The sequence below is a fragment of the Labrus bergylta genome, chromosome 15 (assembly GCF_963930695.1).
Source record: "Labrus bergylta chromosome 15, fLabBer1.1, whole genome shotgun sequence".
Classification (NCBI taxonomy): Eukaryota; Metazoa; Chordata; class Actinopteri; order Labriformes; family Labridae; genus Labrus; species Labrus bergylta.
Window position 1 is genome coordinate 22,693,798 of NC_089209.1, and position 20,097 is coordinate 22,713,894.

Below are 20,097 nucleotides of genomic sequence, written 5' to 3' on the forward strand. Positions count from 1 at the left end.
TGGTCTAATATTGTACAAATAATATCTATTTTACATACACAAACATGAGAGAAAACACAGAAATAGGAGGAGCCGGCTAATTGGGATCATAATAATAATAATGTTTAAATATTGTGATAGTTTTTGTCAATTTCTTATGTTTAAGGTTTAGATTTTCAGTAGTGGATAAAAAATGTTTTCATATGATTTGCTATAAAATGAGGGTAATTTGTTGAGCCATTTCATTTCAAGTATTAAAGTAATACTTAGCCTAAAATTAGAATTAAATGTATTTGTTTTGAATTGTACATAAGAATCAATAATTTGTCTATTTTTTAAAGTTTTATATTTTATCCAAATTTTTCAAAGATTATATTTTCTAAATCAAATAAAAACGCAGTCTACAAAATGATGTTCAATAGTTTCTCCCTCACAATAGCAAAAGGTGCATCTTTAAATTACATTAGTGACATATTTAGATCTGTTCTTTTTTAAAGGGTAGTATTTATGTACAATTTTAAATTCAATTATTTTATTTTATTTTGAATATAAGGCAGAAATACACCATTACATGTTTTATATTTATTTAAGTAGGGTCATCAATGAATTAAACCGACGAAAACTCATTTTTAAATCTACTACATTGACACGGATTAAAACATACTGAATTAGTTTCATTACAGCCCACAGGGATATTTTGGTTAATGTTTAAACACACATTTTTTAACAAATCGTCTTAAAGTTTAAGCACGGACTTGGATTGGCTTGCTTGCAATGCATGTGTGTCCACACGGTGGCGCTTTATTCCTAACAACACAGTGTGTGTGTGTGTGTGTGTGTGTGCGTGTGTGCGTGTGTGCGTGCGTGCGTGTGTGTAGCTGAGCGCACAGGGACTTGAGCTCTCCCTAAACCTCACAGTAAATCCCTTTAGCTGTGAGTTTACATGGCTTGACTGATCTCTGCGGGACGATCCAGGAAATGCAACAGGTGGAGGAGCAGATAATGAACTCTGTGCTGCCGTGAGTTACTCTCTTTTTTTTCAAACTCATATAGAAACCAAGTTGTTGCATATAACGTGACGTGACCTGTTACCTGTACCAGCAGTCATTGTGAAAATATTTGACCCCTAATGTGTGTTTGCTGTTCCCCCAGGTCTTGTTAGCGTCCCAGGCTAGCTGCTGTGTAGCCTACTTGAAGGTGCCTGTGGACGTCGGGACAAACTGCGCACTGTTGTAAAAAGGTTTGTTCCCTGTTTTAGATAAAATATGGACTACTGTACTCCTGTAGGCATGTGTTGTCTTGAAACTGTTTAAGAGTTTGTATATGAACGCTGCAGAGAGGAGCAGGAGCTAACTGTGTGTACACAGACTTCACGCAATGAAAACGCGTCGGGAAAATGAATGTGTTTCTATGTAAGGTGTAATTCTGAGCAACTGCAATATCTTATGTCAACTTGTGTATGTGGAGTTACGCTACTCATGCACATTTATTATTCCCCTCCAGGTCAGGTGGAAATAGCACCATGGATGACAACAGCTTAAACGTGAAAGTCGCTGTCCGTGTGCGACCAATGAACAGAAGAGGTGAGTACAAAGTCTCACTAGCCTTGTGACAGGTTGACCAACACACACATCAGAAGTCTGCTCTGAGAGATTTTTTAAACACTGCCCAGCACTAAAGTGAATTCTTGACACTGAGTCGTTTTATTTTTTTGTGTACCAAGGATTAGTTTAGAGGAAGAAAAATGGAGGCTGTAATCCTGTTTTTTTAAGGAGCATGTTTCCCCTTTAAGACTCTACAAAAATGTACTTTTTTTCCTCTTTTGAAAGAGTTTTGGCAGAACTGCAGCAGGGGTGGAAAAAGAAAACACTTGGAAGGGACAGTGACATCACTTCCTGACAAAAAAAAAACAGGAATATAATGCAGTGTTGTGCTTAAAGCTCTTAACTTTCTGAAACTAATTAGAGCAGCTGAGCACGGTTTAAGTTGCTAAAAAACAAAACCTTCCTTGAGCTCACCTTTCTAACCATGTATTCAGGAAGGTTGCATACAGAAAACATATCATTTAAACTTGTGTAAGTTGGACATTTCCCTAAACATACATGTATGAGCCGGTTCCTGGACATGTTGAAAGCCTTCTCCTGTAGCTGGGAGTGAGGAACAGAAGCTGTGACCCTGCTTTTCCTTACTGCATGCTCAGGGAGCAGTTAACTGGTCGTAATGTTAGTACAGGCGAGTCCTGCATGAATCACCATAAATAAACCTATTTCCTGCCTCTCTATGACGGGCTGTTTCTGCTATGATCACGAGGAACTGGCACACACACAGCGTATGCCACCTGTTGTTCTGTAATGACTGTGTCAGTCTCTAGAAATGAAAGTTATTATGAGACGTGCATAGATGTTTTATAAACAGTTTAGATGTTACTTTACCAGCAAGCACATTTGCAAAAGTGATTTTGTTCACACATTTTTTTTTACATGTGTTTTTTAATATTTGTTTTTGTACTCATGTCGTCACAGAGATAATTATTGATATTTGTTTCAACCTAGAAAAAGACTTGAAGACGAAATGTGTGGTGGAGATGGAGGGGAATCAGACAGTTCTGCATCCAGCTGTCGCTAATATGAACAAAGGAGACCCCAGGTACGCTGCAAAGAAGTTTTCTATCATCGCATCATTAGCACTTTAATTCAAAGCCATTCAAGGTTTTGAAAACAGTTTTGTGTGTTATTCTCTGTCAGAGGTTGCTCGTCTTTCTCTGATCTTGGTCTGTCCACATGGAGCTCGCTGTGGGTAGCCACATGTCTGGCTTTGTGTCCTGTGATTGAAACAGTTTATGCTTTTTATGGTAAAGGTTTGAAGTTCAGTGAATGAAACAAGTCAGACTGGAGTGGAGCTATAACTCTGAAGACTGTAGACTTGACTTTACAATATAGAGAAAACCTTCCACTTCTGGTGTGGTGGTCATAATGACTTGTACAGTAAGCTACTCGTGTAAGACCCCAAACATACACTTTCAGCTAAATGTTTTAGTCTTGACTGAAGAATTTAATTGGTTATTTTTTATCTTGATTGGGGACTTCTTGGCCTTGTTGGTCTTGTCTGGGAGTCTTCAATCGTGGTGGGACTTGGTGATGATGACTGTTTACTCTGGACTTGTTGGTTTGAACTGGATACTTGACTGTGGACTTTTTGATGGACTTGGTTCTGGACTTGTCGGTCTTGACTTGGGATTTGACTCGAGCGTGCTTTGTACTTAATGGTGACAATATTTGTTATTACAGCTGAACAGAAGCTTGTATTGACCTCAATAACAACAGTGCACTGAAACACCATTTTTATAGAGAAACTAACAATTATAGAAATAAACATACGCTGAATAAAACCAGTAATATTGGCACATACCAGCGATGGAATTAGCTGATGCCGATATAGTCAGGTGATATAATATCGGCCGGCTGATTAATCAGTCAGGCTCTGACACTAACCAGCCCGTCAAGTTAACAACCAGCTCCCTGGAAGAAGCTCAGATCTTAATGTCACCCCACCCATCCTCCTTGTGTTTCTCCTTTCCATTTTCCCCTCCTCCCCCAGTGTCTTTCCTGCATCATTACTCTCTGTACAAAGGGTGTGTCTGTTGCCAGCTCAGCCCTGCTCAGGTAGACAAGCCCTGGGCGAAAGGAAAAGCAGCAAAGGGGAGGGCAATGTCAAGACTCAGAACGTAAACAACCTTTGTCAACATGCAGTTTGTTTCTGTTATACATTATGATGATTGAGAATACGTCCAAAATGACAGACACGGCTTCAAAAGGTGCATGTGTTGTGTTGAATGAGAATCAGCCTGAAGGGCTTGTGTTTCTGTTTCTTGATATTTTTGTCGTTAAAAAGCAGGACACTGCTCTTTTACCTCTGCAGTCAGCCAGATCCAGAGAAGGGCAGGTAGATGTTCCCTGAATGTTTTTACCTCTTCTCTGGTTACTTTGCTCAGTTAATTAGCCTCAGGGTAATCTCCCCCTCCAGGAAGGAAGTTATGAGTCTCTGTCTTTGTAAACGGGGAGTCTCATATTTGATAGCTCTCACATGCATTTTTGTGTGTATGTATCTGAGTGTGTCTTTCTGCCCTAACACGCTTCAGCTGTGGTATGGTTCCCCTGTGGGGATCAATGTGAACAGGTTTTACAGGATCACTCCGCCACAGACAAACACTTCCATGATGCAAAAACAGCACTGAGGTCATAGAGAATTTCAAGTTGGAGTCGTAAACTCTTTACTGAAAAAAACAACTTTTTGTATAAGGCCTTCTTGATTAGTTTCCCAGTGGAATGTGTCCCATTATGAGCATAATCAGTGTATTAGAAAGGCTTTATTTGTTGGGCGAGTCTCTGACCAGCCAATTTCACAAGGTTTGTGCTTAGTCAGCCCTCTGATTTGCTGCCTGAGTCTCAGGGGATGTTAATGTGTTGCGCCACCCTTGGTAGCTGCAACCAGGACTACAGCAGGGAGGTGTTTTTTTTTCCGGACCCCTTTAAGATAGGGATTAATAAAGTCTTGGGCTGGCTTGTGCAGCTCTGAAGCCCAACATGACTCAGCAGGCTTGTAGAGCTACATTAGTCCCGTTTTAACTGCACAGACCTTGAATTGTCTCCAGAATATTTATCAGTCCCTGCACAAAAAAGGCTTCGAAAATGAAAGTTCAGTCCTGCGCCTTTTCTTATCCGAGCTCTGCTTTGATAAGAAACCCCAGTTTGAAGAGTATTTTATAACTGTTTATGACATCACACTCGTTTGATGTATGTCATATATTCTGACTTTCAGAACCTTTCAAATGCTGAACCGTAAGTAATGGAACGTCCAGCCAGAAAGACTTTGTACTATCAAATCTGAAAGCGTCTACCTGGGTAGTTGGATGTTGGTCATAGACACACTGACCCACCGCCCTCCTCCCTCCCCTTTAGTGACTCCTTAGAGCTGCACCTCTCTGCCAGATATCCCAGGAATGTCCCCACCAGCCCAGGAGAGAACAGGACTTAATGTTGCTCTTTCATGAACTGGCCAAGTCTCGCATAGGGAGGCCTTGTTTCATTAAAGTCCTCCCCCCCGTGTGGCCGAATAGATATTTCTGCTTGAGTGAAGACTGTGTTTTGACTTACTCGTGGAACCAGTCTTCAAAGGGGGGCTTCCCTAAAAACTGGATTTGCAAGTTTAAGAATGATTATGTAGCGTTTTGTTTTTACATCTCGACCAAAACTCAAATAGATTAGCAAAACAGATTAAAGCTCCTATAAGGGGGTTTTGAGTTGGTTTTGAAACTGACTCAAATGAATACTAATGCCCTAATATGACCTGCAAACGCAAACAGACCATCAGCAGGAAGATTGATTCCGTATCGTTCAAGGCTTGTAAACGCTGCCACAGGGTAGGTGTCAGAAGAGGCGATTAAACAGCCTATATTTAAATGATCCACTGCAAAGATTCATGGTGAGCGATATGTTTGACTAGAAGAGGACTTGCTGAATAATTTTTGTTAACGACTTAACAAAACAAACTTTTTTTCCCCGCAGAAGTGCCGTAACTAAGCTCAGTCGTCATTACATCTTTGTAGATTCATGTTGATTCAGCGACGGCGTAACATTCTTGTCTCAGTCTGTAAATTGACATTGTGTTTCAGGCGTTGCGGACGCACAGCACAGTGGGAGCTCCACATCAAATACACAGTCAGACATGCACACACACACAGCGCTGTTCTCCCCCGCTGGCTCAGCTGATCCCTTCTCTCCTCTGAAATGCCTCCATTACTACCTCTGAAGACATTGCAGAGGGGGGATCACTTCATCCCCCTATTACTCCTCTGTGACATTCAGATTGAGGTCGAAACATCATGGGGTGTAAATGTAGCCGCTTTAAAAAGCAGTCTGAGGTGGGGCTAGAGTTAATATATCCTCCTTTTTAAAGGCTGTGGGAGTATGTGTTTCAAAACTCAAAAACTTACTCACCATGAAACATTGATGCACAATGAATATAAAGCTTGTGTGTATACTCTGTGCATCATACAGCTAGCATGTGTATAATGTTTCAGCTATAATGTATCTTACAGCTGAGCTAGCAGCTAACATTTATCTGCTGTAGAGCTTGATAGTGCTGACCATGTCACCCACTATTTTTTTACAATACTATTTCTGTAACTGGTTTATTCTGATGTTTTTTAAAGTTTTTTTTTGTATTTAATAGTTTTTGCCTTATTGTATATGACAGCTGAAGACAGACAGGAGAGTGTCTGATGACACCCAGCAAAGGGCTGAGGCCGCTGCTACGAGGACTATACCCTCTGTACATGGTGGGCGCGTCATAACCGCTAGCTTCCGGCACCTCTATTTTGAGGTTATTAATGTTCTCAAAAAGTGGGCCTGCTGCAGCCACAAGTGAAGCCAATGAGAGTGGTGATGAGACCAAAACAGTTTTGTTCTTGAAAAACCCAAATTTTGAGCTTTAAACATTAAAACAGCCTCTAGAGCTGAGAGACACTGCAGAATGAGAAACACTTGAAGGAACTGTTTCAAAATACAAATAGTTACTTGATCCATTTTAGTTTTAAAGGTGACATATTATGAAAAATCCACTTTTTCAGTGTTTTTGATCATATATTTGGGTTAGCTGAGTGTCTACCGACCCACAAAATGTGAAATTAAACCCATCCAGTCCTTTGTTTGTGGTCTGCATAAGTCTTACAACACAGAGAAAAATGCTCAAAATGCTCAAATTTGCTCTCATTGTGATGTCACAGTGGGATTCTGGTAAAAAAAATCCCCTCTCCTCCCCTGATATCTCCACCCATGGACTCTATCCCCAGCTACAGAGGAGTGATGTCTACCAGGAAAACTCAGGGGGGCTCATTGCATTTAAAGAGACACACACACCAAAACGGAGCGTTCTGAGAGAGCTGGTTTATACAGGGTCACAAACCTCCTCTGGTGCTTGATTCATGTTATATTTTGAACAAAGCACAGCAAAGATATTTCATTTAGATCACAGGGGACTGTTTGAAAGGGTGGATAATATGTCCTCTTTAAAATAGTCTTTACAAGTTTAACAGAATGTAATCTTTACTAGCCTAGTTCTTGTTTGTCCTGACGTGTGTTAAGAAAACATACATAGTTGGTCATTCAAGTCTATAGTGCACATTTATAGATCAATTAATTTGGGAAGGGGCATAAAGCATCATGCAACAATCCTTGATGTCTATGGTTACCTTAATAACCATACACCCATGCATTACACCCTGTGATCCATTTATCATGAACTAAACGTAAGACTTTGATTCAAACTGGATCAGTCTTTGCTGTCATGCTGTAGCACGAGTGCAACACTACTGATGGCCAACATCAGTACCTGCTCCAGGGCAAAGAGCATGTTTGATAAGTATAGGTGAATGTGGTGTCGTTTGATGATGTTTTTAAAGTTTTCTAGGGACGATGGAGAGTTTTAGGATTGTCCTGTATGTATCTCAGGGACACTGAAAGGCCCGGAGGATTTGAGTGTAGCCCAACCCATTCACATTACGCCAAAGAGGATTAGTCACCTTGATGGATTTTTAAGCTCACTGTGATTAAACACCATATCCTTGACACTTTCCCTCCTTACCCCACTGACTTTGACCTGGAATCGTGTCTGGCTTTGATGCTCCTGTGCTTTTCTTTTCTGTTCACTGTCACTGAACCTTTACGATCATCGATTATCTGCTAAGACAAAAAGTCAAATCTCTTTGATATTATTCATATTATTGAGTAGGCACTCATCTGGGGACTCGTACAATATGTGAGCAGACGAGAGCAACATTCACACTCTTGTCACATTGACTGGGTAAAACCGCCCTGTTGCCTAATTCATGCACTGACTGCTTTACAAAGACTTGGAGTGCAATATGAAAAACACGAGAACATGGGTGGGACAGGCTTCCTTTCACTAAGCACTTTGCATGTCAGACAAGAAATGTCACTTCATGCCAATTATTCACCCCTCACTTGTCTTTCTTTAATTAATGTTAACAGGATGCTTAGAGGCATGAAACAATTTTACAAGATAAAGAAGCAAAAAAACTGATGTGACTCAGCGAACTAGGTACGTTTCTTATTCCAGTGCATAAACGAAACAACAAAGCCTCCTCAAAGGGTCTATGGTTATGATAAGCTTCCAGGTGTGAATGCTGGTAACTGTGTAACAGTGAGGTGAGAGTTATGCTGAATCAGCATTCAGCTGTCTTAAAGGGCTTTATATAAAAGCCTGAAGGCTCTGCTTTTCTTTTCCCCCCACATTGCTGTGGTCTGAATCTTGAAATGGGCTTTGTATGAATGAATGTTGGTATTCTTGCCAAATGGTAAATACGGGCAAGAACATGTTTCTGTTGGTGTGTGAATCCCAAGCAGCAACCTCTAGTGTTGAAAAATGAAACCAATGCAGACGTGTAAAATCCTTGCAATTTGTCGAGTGTCCACTTGAGGCTGGAGCCCAGATAGTCACATACACACCCCATTCAAAAAGGTCTTTTTTTACAGCATGAATAAACATGTTTACAGCCTGGTACACTAAACAATATTGGTCTGATAAGTTATTGTCCTCATGGGCAGACACTGTCCGGGGGGTGAACTGTTTTATAACACATCCATTTTGATTTCATAAACGTCAAATCCATAGTTAGGCACGTAGCTGACATGATTGACAGGTGGGCGTGATGTAACGGTTTGTCAGGAGACTTAAAACCCGCCTCAGCTCCAGCTCTCAGCCTGTCGTTGGGTTGACTGAAAGTTAGGTTGAGACTGCATTTCCAGCATGGCGGCTGCTGCCGATGAGCCTCCAGGGCCCCCTGCAGGAACAGATGGGTGACGTCACTCAGGCGTCATCCATTAATATTTACAGTCGGTATGTTATGGTAAACCCCAAAGCCTTTGATAGAGTGACAGAAAGATTTTAAAATAGCTTTTCAGCTGGTTGACATGTTCATGTTTATTTGAACTACAGTCGTTAACTGATGTTTTTATTTTTGTCTCTTTGTCGCCCTCAGGAGTCAGCCAAAGGTGAGTGTTTAAATGAACCCTGAGTTGAACTATAATCTAAGTTTAAGTCACAAGTGCACAATGTACAATACATGTTGAATCTGTTGTGTTTTATCGTCAGGTTTTTGCCTTTGACCACTGCTTCTGGTCAATGGATGAATCTCAAAAAGACAAGTTTGCAGGTTGGTGCCTTGCTGCAGTAACACTGTGTTTATACTCTGCTTAAATTGGTGCATGCTTTCTTTTTTTAGCTAGTGTGTAACTGCTTGGTGACTGATTTCTTCAACCTTATCTCATGACAAAGTGTTTCCTGATATTCTGAACTATTTAAGGAGTCAAAGAGAGGGAGAGCTCAGGGTGCAGGATCAAGAGTTATACCCTCTTAGCTCTGTTTATTGCAGCTGCATAGAGCAAAATCATTACCAAGGGAGCTTCTCGACAGTGTAAGGGTTATTTTAGTTTGGCAGCCTGCGTCAGATAAATTGAATCAGAACAAAGTGTCCAGCATGTCTATTCTGGGCTGTTGGCCCTCTGTGAATGTCTCTCCCTTAGGCAACCCCCCCCCCCTTTTTTTTGCTTTGTTACTAAAGCTGTTTATTGTGCAGTGATTTGAGGTTTTAAAAATGTGTGTTTTCTGATATCTGTGCAGGTCAGGATGTAGTATTTCAGTGCCTTGGGGAAAGTCTGCTGGACAACGCCTTCATGGGTTACAATGCATGCATCTTCGCTTATGGACAGACAGGTAACACTGAAAGCTTCCCAACTACGAGTCCTTAGTAATCACTCATTAGAGGTTCTATAACGCTATCACTGTGTTGTTAAAAGATGTGATCACAAATACTGTTCTTTTCTATTTCTGTTCTATTCTGTTTATTTACTCGAGAGATCATTGAAGCGCAGTCCTCATTTACAGCAACATCGAGACATTACAGAATCAGTTTAAAGACAGACACAAAATCATTAAAAGAACCAGAAGACAGATGAAAACAAGGCCACTCAAATCAACAAACTGGGGGATTTCTATTAAGCTGAGACAACTGCCAGGAAAAAGTAAACACTAGAGTGTAAGAAAAAGTTTAAAAGTTACCTGTACAATAATAATTAAGCAAGTCTTACAAAAATCAATGCAATAAATCAAACACACTGATCTAAAACAGATACCAACAGAGGTTTAAAATCAGGTTTCTAAAATGCCAAAAAAGTAAAGAGATGTTTATTGTTTTCAATAAAAGCATTACAAATCTGAATAATGAAACAATAATAACACGTTTCTTGGTTACATCGATTTAACTCAGTTGAGCCAAACAGCTCTGCTAAATGAGTGAATGAATGCTTGACATGTTACTTTAAATCAAAGACAATATTCAAAGTCAGTAATGGGCTAGTTTTTAATTTTCTTAAACTTAGAAAGGGGGCAGTAAGCAAACAAAAAGGCCCGTCTCTGGTATAAGCCTAACCAATATGAATATCACAACACATGCATAGACATGTGCTTAATGAGCTCCTCTGATTGGCTAAAAGGTTCCCTCTACGCAGTGTGGTCATTGGCAGGGCAAGCTAGAACATGGTCTTCAGCTAGCAGTTGTATATGGTTAGGTGACGTGCTTTTCCTGGAATAAGGGCTCAACAGTGTGGTTCCTTTTCTGTTCTTCAAAGCCGATTCGATTATTAGTCACAATGTCATAACCATCTGAGGTAGACTCACCACGAGCTACCTGTGTGTGAAACCGTGGTGTGTGCTCCTGTAGAAGATTGGTGGAGCTCACTGTTACCATGGCAACAATTCCTGCCCCTCAGATAGTTAGCAGGCTAGTTAGTTAGCTAACATTAAATGTACTAATAACCTTATGCCGCTGTAAAGGTAATTTTTATATTCACACAACACAGACTAGAAAATAGTACAACACTTGTATTAACAGTATAAACACTTTAACTACATGAGTTACTTTTAAGAAGAAGAGATATCATTCCCAATGGATTGTGGGATTTGTAGTTTTTCGACTCCAGAAGAAAATGACGTACACCGACTTGTACCCTTTCCTTTTTCTCAGTTTTTTTATGCCGTTTTGGCGCTGAATCAAAAGCACTATAGTCACGAGTATATGGGTATCTGGTTGTCATGGTTCCAGGGATTTGTAAAATGTCATTAGAGGATTTGAATGGGGGAATTTACTTCTGGAACCAGAGTTGCCGAAAAAAGTGGGCGTTCACTGTTGAGCTCTTATCAAAATACTCTGAGAAATATATTAGTTCATAGTCAAAAATTATCTTAATTTCTTCTATATAAATTACATACACGCTAACAAAAATATGCTAGTAGGGGAGGAGGGTTGGGGGTGTGTCGCTGGAGGAAAAGTGAAGGCTTCAGTTTGGCGACATCTACTGGATCAAAAAGTCAAACATTGTTCCTTTAAGATAAAGAGAAACATTTTCAGGACTTTGACTGTTTTTTAAATGTTAAATATGAGCAGCTTATGAAGCTTTATTGTTCTGCGTTTACAGTCTGAGTTAGTCATTAAAAATTAATCTGCTTCTTTGTTACATCGTTACATTTTGTCTCTTGCATTACTTTTTGTATTTTCTGCTTCAGTATGTTTTATCAATGACCCATCACTGTGCGCCTCCAGGCTCTGGGAAGTCGTACACCATGATGGGCTCTGCAGAGAACCCTGGTTTGATCCCTCGGCTCTGCAGCTCCCTGTTCAGCAGGACGGTACAGGAAGTGCGGGAAGGAGAGAGCTTCACCGTGGAGGTCTCCTACATGGAGATTTACAACGAGAAGGTCCGAGACCTGCTGGACCCTAAAGGGTAAGGGAACTGGAACACGGAGTCACATGAAGACCAGACTTTGACAAGTCTACCTGTGCTATTTATATGTTTGCTCTGAAGTAGAGGGAACACGGCTGTCCATTTTACTTTCTCATATTTTTCATTAGAGAAGGACGGTGTAAGAGTAAAGAAATTAAACGGCGTCTTCATCTCTCTGTAGAAATCGACAGACACTGAGAGTGAGAGAGCACAAAGTCTTTGGGCCTTATGTCGATGGCCTCTCTCGCCTGGCTGTGGCTAGCTACAAGGTATATGAACTTTATTTAATATATGCTTCATACCACTGTGTTGCCAAGGGAAACAAGGTATTTCATGAAGTGTGGGATTAGTCAAGACATTGTTGTTTGTATTTGTGACGACTGTGTCTCTGACAGGACATCGAGTCTCTGATGTCAGAGGGAAATAAATCTCGCACTGTGGCAGCCACGAATATGAATGAAGAGAGCAGCAGATCCCACGCTGTGTTCAACATCATCCTCACACACACACTAATGGACCTCCAGTCTGGGGTAAGACACATCAAGCACACTCACTAAACTGCTGACCACTAACAGGATCTCTACCCGACGCCCTCTTTTATCATTTGACCCGTTGGAGATCAACTTTGTGTGGCTTTTGGTGATATTCTGATAAATCTATTTAAAGATCAGACGATTGTGACTAACTCTCCTCTCAAGTTTCTGGAGCACAACGCAGCAAAAGACAAAATATAACCACAGATGTTTATCTTAAAACAAATGGGACTATCAGACTATTCAGGGACGACAATGGATCAGTGGTTGGTGTCCGATGTGTCCTTGGGCAGGACACTTATGATGCGTTCCATGTGATCTGGGATGTTTGAAATTCCAAGTTCCCGGTCTGATACGTCATCAGGAACGCCCTCCTGTAGTTGGAATTCCGACTTGGAAACTCTTCTACTGAGACACTTCAGTAGAAGAGTTTAACTCCAACATGGCTGCTACATTTAGTAACGTTTAAGCTGTTGTGTTCATTAGCAGCTTAGTCCTCTTTTAGTCTAATTAAATCAGTCACACGATAGTATCTTGCAACTTCTCTCTGTGGACGTGTTGTCATGTTGTTTTCATGCGCAAACTGTCACGTAGATCGTTGTTATCGCCTGGTGTTACCTAACAAAACAAAAAGTACTCCTGAGGCTCCCATGTTGTTTGTCCGCAACTGGAACGCTGTTAACTCGGCTGTGAAGTCATTCCTAGCTCCGTCAGAAGACGAGAAAAGCGCTCTACAAGCTCAAGTCCATTTACCATTGAATATTCTCACTTCCATATTTGCACCTTTTCTCAACTAAACATGTGTTCTGGTTCATATTCAGTCAATGACTTTAGATTAAATATTAAATCAATGTATTGCCTCAGAAACCAGTCTTCAGTGAAATATGTTAAAAGATGCTGACTGCTGTGTGCTGTATGTTTCTGCATGTCGTTGTGCGTCTGTTTCAGACGAGTGGAGAGAAGGTCAGCAAACTGAGCCTGGTGGATCTGGCTGGCAGCGAGCGAGCAGCGAAGACCGGAGCAGCGGGGGACCGGCTGAAAGAAGGGAGCAACATCAATAAGTGAGTCAACAAGAAGAGCAATATGAAAGACCCTCTGTGATCCGGAGCAGAGTGAAGTGACCAAGCTGTAGATCATCCAGATCGTGTTTCACTTTTCATCTTGATTGACTCTGTGATGTCATCACTGTCTTTTTGAGGCCTTGTTCATCTGATTAGCTTATCTTTATGCTGGACAGGTTTCCTATTTCCTCTTTCTAAGATAATGAAGAGATCACATACTAATACAACAGCAATAAGTCAGCTTGTTTAAAATCTTATCATCCATTATAGGCAGCGATGGCCTGATGATCTGTGATTCTTCCTGTGTGATTCTATCACCATAAACACTTTCTGCTTCCGCCTTGATTCCCTGAATGATCCCGTTCTTGTGTCCCCTCAAGGTCTCTCAGCACGCTGGGTTTAGTCATCTCGGCCCTGGCTGACCAGGGAGCAGGAAAGAACAGGAACAAGTTTGTTCCCTACAGAGACTCAGTGCTCACCTGGCTGCTCAAGGTACTAAGAAAATAACAAACCTTGTTCATAGTGGTTCCACCTTCAGCAAACAGAAGATACCTGTGTGTAGTCAGGGACAACAAAATATGGATTATAATTTGAAGTCCCAGTTGTGTCAATTTCCTAGTTATTACAAATCACTCCGCAAAGTTGAAAAGCAGCTCTATGTCTTTAATTAAGGATTTCAGATAGCTGTTTTATCAAATTGTTAAATGTTACTTTCTTAATCTTGCTGAAACGCAGATCCATCTGTACCACTCCAATCTTATAGATCAGATTTTTTTAGGGCTGCACAATAAATCACAGTTGTATAGTAATAATATTATGAACTTTTGTAATAAACACGTCACAAACGGTTGAATTAATCGCAATAAATACGACGATGTGTCTACAGTTTGCAAACAAGCACTGCTATCTCACTCAGCATGTGTACATTTTACACATTTAACACCAGTTTCATGCAGCCAAATGAAACTCAAGCCAGTTATCAGCTCCCCTCAGAGTAAATGTTGCAGATTGAGTGAGTTTAAAAAAATGTAAACTTTAACTGTAACAGGTTATATATCATTAAGCACCTGATTAAAACATCTGTCTCGTTCAGGAGGTTTAGCTCTCTGCCTCGCTAGCTAAAGGGACTTATGACTTGTTAAAATGTAGCATCCTGTTCTTCATTCCTCCCAGTTTTCTCCAAGAAGTACCCCTTTGACCCCACTTTGACCCCACTCAGCCCTACTTTTACCTCATTTAGGAGATCTATTCTGCTGATCCATATTTTAATACATGCGTGTAATGTCTCAGCAACATTCTTATAAACTAAAGATACACAGCTGTTGGTGTTATACCGGACGTGGTTTCCTGCTCCTCTGAACGAGACGTTGCGAGAAATTCACAAGACTTGGTCAGAACCTGACGTCAGGTTCTGATGACGTATTAGAGAAAAGCATGGAGCAGAGCTGTAGGACATGCTCACCCCGGCAGCTCTTTCAAAGGACACGTCCCAACTGGAAGCTAACTCAAATAATCCTGCAACTCCAAACAGAGCTGGCCAATTAGAGGAAAATGGGCAGGGGGGGAGGGGGGGCCTTAAAGAGACAGCAGCTGAAATAAACCGTTTAAGGCAGAAGCTGAAATGAGGGATTTCATTGACGCCAGTATCAGATAAATTTGGAGGTTTAGCTATACATCTTACAGCGCTACTCAAAAAGTGTCCCACACTGACATGATTAGTAGATCTCCTTTAAGCTATTCTTTCTCCAAAGCGTGGTGTTTGATTTTTCTTATCCTTCACAGCACAATCTGACATTTCACAGTAACTGTTTTTGAGCTTTGGTGTTGTCACTGGTGTAAAATCAGTGTTTTTGGTTTTTTTTCCCGCAGGACAGCTTGGGAGGGAATAGCCGCACAGCCATGGTCGCCACCATCAGCCCCGCTGCAGACAACTATGACGAGACACTGTCGGCCCTGCGTTACGCTGACAGGGCCAAGAGCATCGTCAACCATGCTGTAGTCAACGAAGACCCCAATGCCAGGATTATCCGAGAGCTCAGAGAAGAAGTGGAGAAACTGAGGGAGCAGCTTACTGAAGCTGAGGTACGGATCACTTCGGCCTGCTGCTGGCCCGTATTGTAAATATTGAATATTCTACATATCATGGTAATCTTTGAAGAGTGATAGAAGATGCATTACACTCTTCAGTCTATGAAGGCTCCTGAGCTGAAGGAGCGGCTGGAGGAGTCGGAGAAACTGATCCAAGAAATGACGGTCTCCTGGGAGGAGAAACTAAGAAAGACGGAGGCTATCGCACAGGTAACAAAAAGAAATGCACTTTATACCATAGTTTTTGATTTTTGCGTATCAATCCCTCATGGATGACCTCGGAGGTGCAGACCTCGGTTTGTTGGGAGATGCAAGTAAGATCAAGGTTTACCATACCAATCTGAGCCAAACCGGACCGCTTTGTGGAAACGGGGAGTACACTACTTTATTCAAAGTGAAGTGGTACACATTCAAATGAACAACATGGTCGCTGGATGTTTTGCTCTTCCTTCAGTGCGACTTAATGAGATTTAGACTGAAGTCATTCACTTAGTTTTATTCAATAAGTAGATTATTTCAAACTATTCTTGGGTCTGCTCCCTCTTTTTCCATCCTGACACTTTTTTTAAAAAATCCTAGCAGATGAAGAAAAGAAAGGCCAAATCATAATTCCTACATTAAATATCAAACATTTGTTGTAGGAGCGTCAGAAGCAGCTGGAAAATCTGGGCATTTCCCTGCAGTCCTCTGGAATCCGAGTGGTGGATGACAAGTGTTTCCTCGTCAACCTTAATGCCGATCCCGCCCTCAACGAGCTGCTGGTCTACTACCTGAAGGTACCTGGACACACACATAAAGACATTTTCTATTTGACTTTTTGTGTAACCAATTTCTGCAACGGTGCATTCTGCAACCCCCCTCTCCTCTTTGTCTAGGACCACACCCGTGTCGGCTCGGCCAACTCGCAGGACATCCAGCTTTGTGGAATGGCCATCCAGGCCGAACACTGTGTCATTGACATCACAGAGAGCAGTGGAGTGGTGCTCAGTCCTCACCGCAACGCTCGGTGTGTACTTCTCTTCACAATGCTCTTTATTGATAACAATGGATCACACTCAAGAGAGGTCCTAAGGGGTCTTTGAGGAGTTAAACTTGAAGCAGTGCAGCTTTGATTCAAGAAATGTGAAGCTCTTGTAGCTCATTACTTGTGTTTGATGCCCAACTTCTCGAGGCTCTTGTAATCTTGTAGCTGTGTTCCTGTTTGTATGCAGTAACTGCTGGCTACAAGTTTACTGTAATTACTCCATATGGTGAATGCTGAATAGAGATTTTTCTCATTTGAACACCCTTCAGTCTGTCAGTCAGTCCTTCCTCTCACGTCTGCAGTATGTGCAAAATGCTGCTTCAAGATTTCCAACAGTCACACAGAAACAGGAGCACATCACCCCTGTCCCCCCCTCCCTTCACTGGCTCCCTGTTGATTTTAGAATTCACTTTAAAATTGAATTACTTGTTTTTAAGTCACTGCATGGTGAAGCCCCCTCTCATCTATCAGAACTTTTAAACTCTTACACCCCAGGCACAATCACTGGTCCCTGAGCAGTCTCTCTCTTCAGTCCCTCGAGCTCAGCGGCCAATCAGAGGCGACCACACCTTTTCAACTGGGGGCCCTCCGTCAGTGCAATCAGTTGCCTTATCAGGGGCACTAGCTCATTACATTTATTCAAAGCACAGCTCAAAAATCATCTGTTCCCCCATTGTTAGTTTATCAACGCTATTATGAGCTGAGGCTGTTTTTAAACGTGGTATACAGATCAACTTGACATCTACACACCCTGTCCCTCCTATTGAACACAATCATTAAATTATTAAGAAGGTCTCAAATCTTACAGGACTTGAATAAACACTGTGGTCTACTCTTCTACTTAAAATAAATCTATGAAGGTATATTGAGTGGTTCAGTTTACACAGTATTCATTTTGGCTTCTTGTATTAGCAGTGTGTACTCTACCATCTCTCAGTTCAGACGTCTCATTTTGTATAAATCTTTTTTTCCACCGTTAGAACGTGTGTGAACGGCGCTGCAGTCACCAGTCCAGTCCAGCTTCATCATGGTGACAGAATCCTGTGGGGGAACAACCACTTCTTCAGGTTTGTGTTGAATCTGGATCAGTGAGACGTTTCTTTTCTAACCCTATGGGCGAGGCTGTAATCTTTTTAATGGGATTGTTTTCTCTCGCTTTGTCACATGCTCACCTGCACATACACAGGATAAACCTGCCCAGGTATATGGTCCAAGCAGCAGGTGAAGATGAAGAGGGCGGGGCCGCAGTGAAGGCGTGTTTGAGCACAGAGCAGCTGGAGGTGGACTTTGACGCATGCAGCGATGTGTCGAGCGAGCTGAGCTTCAGCTATGAGTTTGCCCAGGCTGAAGTCATGATTAAAGGCATGGGCAACAACGGTGAGTCCGTCTGGAAGTTACAGTCATGATAAATGTGGGCCGCATCAGGAAACACGACTAACAGATGTTTATTTAGAATGGTACCAAAAAATTTAACCAATATTTTAGACAATAGGTTTTATCTGAGCATGCTTTTATGAGCAGTTGTGGTGAATTGTTAATGATTTAAAAAAACAGTAACAATCTTCCTTGTGTTTGTCTGACCTTTTAACTCCTTACATCATTTATCTGTGAGACATATTGTCAAAAATTAACAAGGTGTTACATACACAGCCCATTTGTTCTGGAAGATATAAATCCTTGAAAATGGCTCAAATGTTTTTAAATGTTTTTAAAGAGAAAGAGTTGACAGCCCTGCTAGCAGCTCAAGTTTGTTTCAAACAAATACACGCCTCTCATTTATATCTTAATGCTAATGTAAGCTGGCTGGCTTCTTTACAATGACACGGCCAACATGCCATCTTAAGCACTTGCTCAAAGATTACGTCCACTACCTTCTCCTCAGACCCCTTGCAGTCGGTGTTGCAGACCCTGGAGAGGCAGCACGAGGAGGAGAAGCGCTGCGCCCTCGAGCGGCAGAGACTGATGTATGAGCAGGAGCTGCAGCAGCTCCGCCGGCGGCTCACTCCTGAGAAATCCTCCCACCAGCTGGACCCATCAGGCCTGCTGCCCAGCGGATCTGCTGCTGGAACTTCACCCACCTCCCACAAACGCATGCGGCGCTGGAGTGAAGACAGGTGAAATACAAACGGAAAACTTCTGCTGATCCCTGTCAAGTCTTTATGGGGTTAAAGGGTTACAAAGAATCTAAAAAAAAGAAGATGCATTTGTGTTTGCTGTTCAGAGAAGCATTGATGACTCGCAGCCTGAGGCGCCTGAAGGAGCAGATTGTACGGGCCAACCTGCTGGCACAGGAGGCGGGCTTCATAGCAGAGGAGCTCAACAAGAGAACAGAGTACTTGGTCACTCTGCAGATACCTGCCGCCAACCTGAATGCCAACAGAAAGGTGTGTGTGTGTGTGTTTCTTGTGTTAAGAATAAAAGCTTTTTTCCAGAAACCCTAACGCTATTACAAAGAACAAGATGTTAAAGCAATCTCTTTTGACTGATTGTTCAAGTAATGGTGCCTATGTGTAGCAAGGCTAAATAATCTACATGATTTTCATATTTAACTACAGAATTTTCCTGCTATAGTGGAATAACTGAGCCTTCACATTAGTCGTTTTTGCATTGTTAAACGCAGTCTGGCTGAATTGGCAGTATCTGTAGTGTTCACACAAATGATGTTGACTATTCCTGGGTAACTATGACACCAACACTGGGGCTTGCTTAAGAAAATGAGTAATAGAGATATAATTAATGTCTTCTTCTGTGATTTTCAAGTTGAGATATTGTCATTTACACATGATAGAAACCTTCAGGGAATGAGAAAAGGTAAAAAATAACAGTTAACTAAATGTGTTGTCTCTTTATGTGGCTGCACGGTGATGCAGTGGTAAGCTCAGTCGCCTCAGAGAAAAAAGGGTCCTGATTTCAAACCCTGTCAGACCGGAGCTTCTCTGTGTGGAGTTTGCATGTTCTCGCATGACTGTTTTTGCATGACAGCTGGGATCGGCACCAGCGACCTGGAATGGGAAATAATGGACTTTGAAAAAAGTGAAAAAGTCCGCCTGTAGTGTCTGATTCAGCCATTTACAAACACCTCTATTATACACTGAACTGCTGCATGTGGCTTGTCAATAAGCCCATTTAACCGACTTCTTATTGTGTCCAGAACACTGACAAACATTTGTTTCTTTCTCTGCACATATCATCCTTGTCTCACCTCTTGGCAGCGTGATGTGGTACTGAGTGAGCCGGCCATCCAGGTTCGTCGTAAAGGTAAAGGGAAGCAGATCTGGGCTCTGGAAAAGATGGAGAACAGGCTGGTGGACATGAGGGAGCTCTACCAGGAGTGGAAGGACTTTGATGAAGAGAACCCTGTGAGTAAACGGAGAAAGGAGGCGGGCAGACTGACAGAATGCATGTTGTGTTTCATCTGTTTTCATGTATGGATAACTGAGGTGGTATATAAACCATTTTGTATCCCACTCCCTCATTCACTCAATGTTCAATAAAGGGACCAAAGTTAGGCACAGTTGTATCAAAGAATATGCTGATGCAGTACCAGGGAACAT

At 41.7% G+C, this 20,097-nt stretch overlaps 1 protein-coding gene across 4 annotated transcripts in view; it reads left to right on the top strand.

Moving 5' to 3' along the window:
* The first annotated feature begins 855 nt into the window (after positions 1-855).
* LOC109982319 (kinesin-like protein KIF13B) overlaps positions 856-20,097 on the top strand; it is a 36,870-nt gene continuing 17,628 nt past the window's right edge. For 3 of the 4 annotated variants that reach the window (XM_020631472.3, XM_020631475.3, XM_020631474.3), the window contains exons 1-21: positions 856-998; positions 1,132-1,219; positions 1,483-1,562; positions 2,532-2,625; positions 9,038-9,050; positions 9,151-9,211; positions 9,679-9,771; positions 11,657-11,837; positions 12,019-12,106; positions 12,233-12,367; positions 13,319-13,431; positions 13,812-13,923; positions 15,301-15,513; positions 15,619-15,729; positions 16,161-16,295; positions 16,395-16,525; positions 17,524-17,610; positions 17,730-17,920; positions 18,426-18,657; positions 18,765-18,927; positions 19,756-19,902. In XM_020631472.3, the coding sequence (XP_020487128.2) occupies positions 1,502-1,562; positions 2,532-2,625; positions 9,038-9,050; positions 9,151-9,211; positions 9,679-9,771; positions 11,657-11,837; positions 12,019-12,106; positions 12,233-12,367; positions 13,319-13,431; positions 13,812-13,923; positions 15,301-15,513; positions 15,619-15,729; positions 16,161-16,295; positions 16,395-16,525; positions 17,524-17,610; positions 17,730-17,920; positions 18,426-18,657; positions 18,765-18,927; positions 19,756-19,902 (2,361 nt within the window). In that variant the 5' untranslated portion in view covers positions 856-998; positions 1,132-1,219; positions 1,483-1,501. The remainder of the gene's footprint in view (positions 999-1,131; positions 1,220-1,482; positions 1,563-2,531; positions 2,626-9,037; positions 9,051-9,150; positions 9,212-9,678; positions 9,772-11,656; positions 11,838-12,018; positions 12,107-12,232; positions 12,368-13,318; positions 13,432-13,811; positions 13,924-15,300; positions 15,514-15,618; positions 15,730-16,160; positions 16,296-16,394; positions 16,526-17,523; positions 17,611-17,729; positions 17,921-18,425; positions 18,658-18,764; positions 18,928-19,755; positions 19,903-20,097) is intronic. The other variant, XM_020631473.3, reaches the window with a different exon arrangement.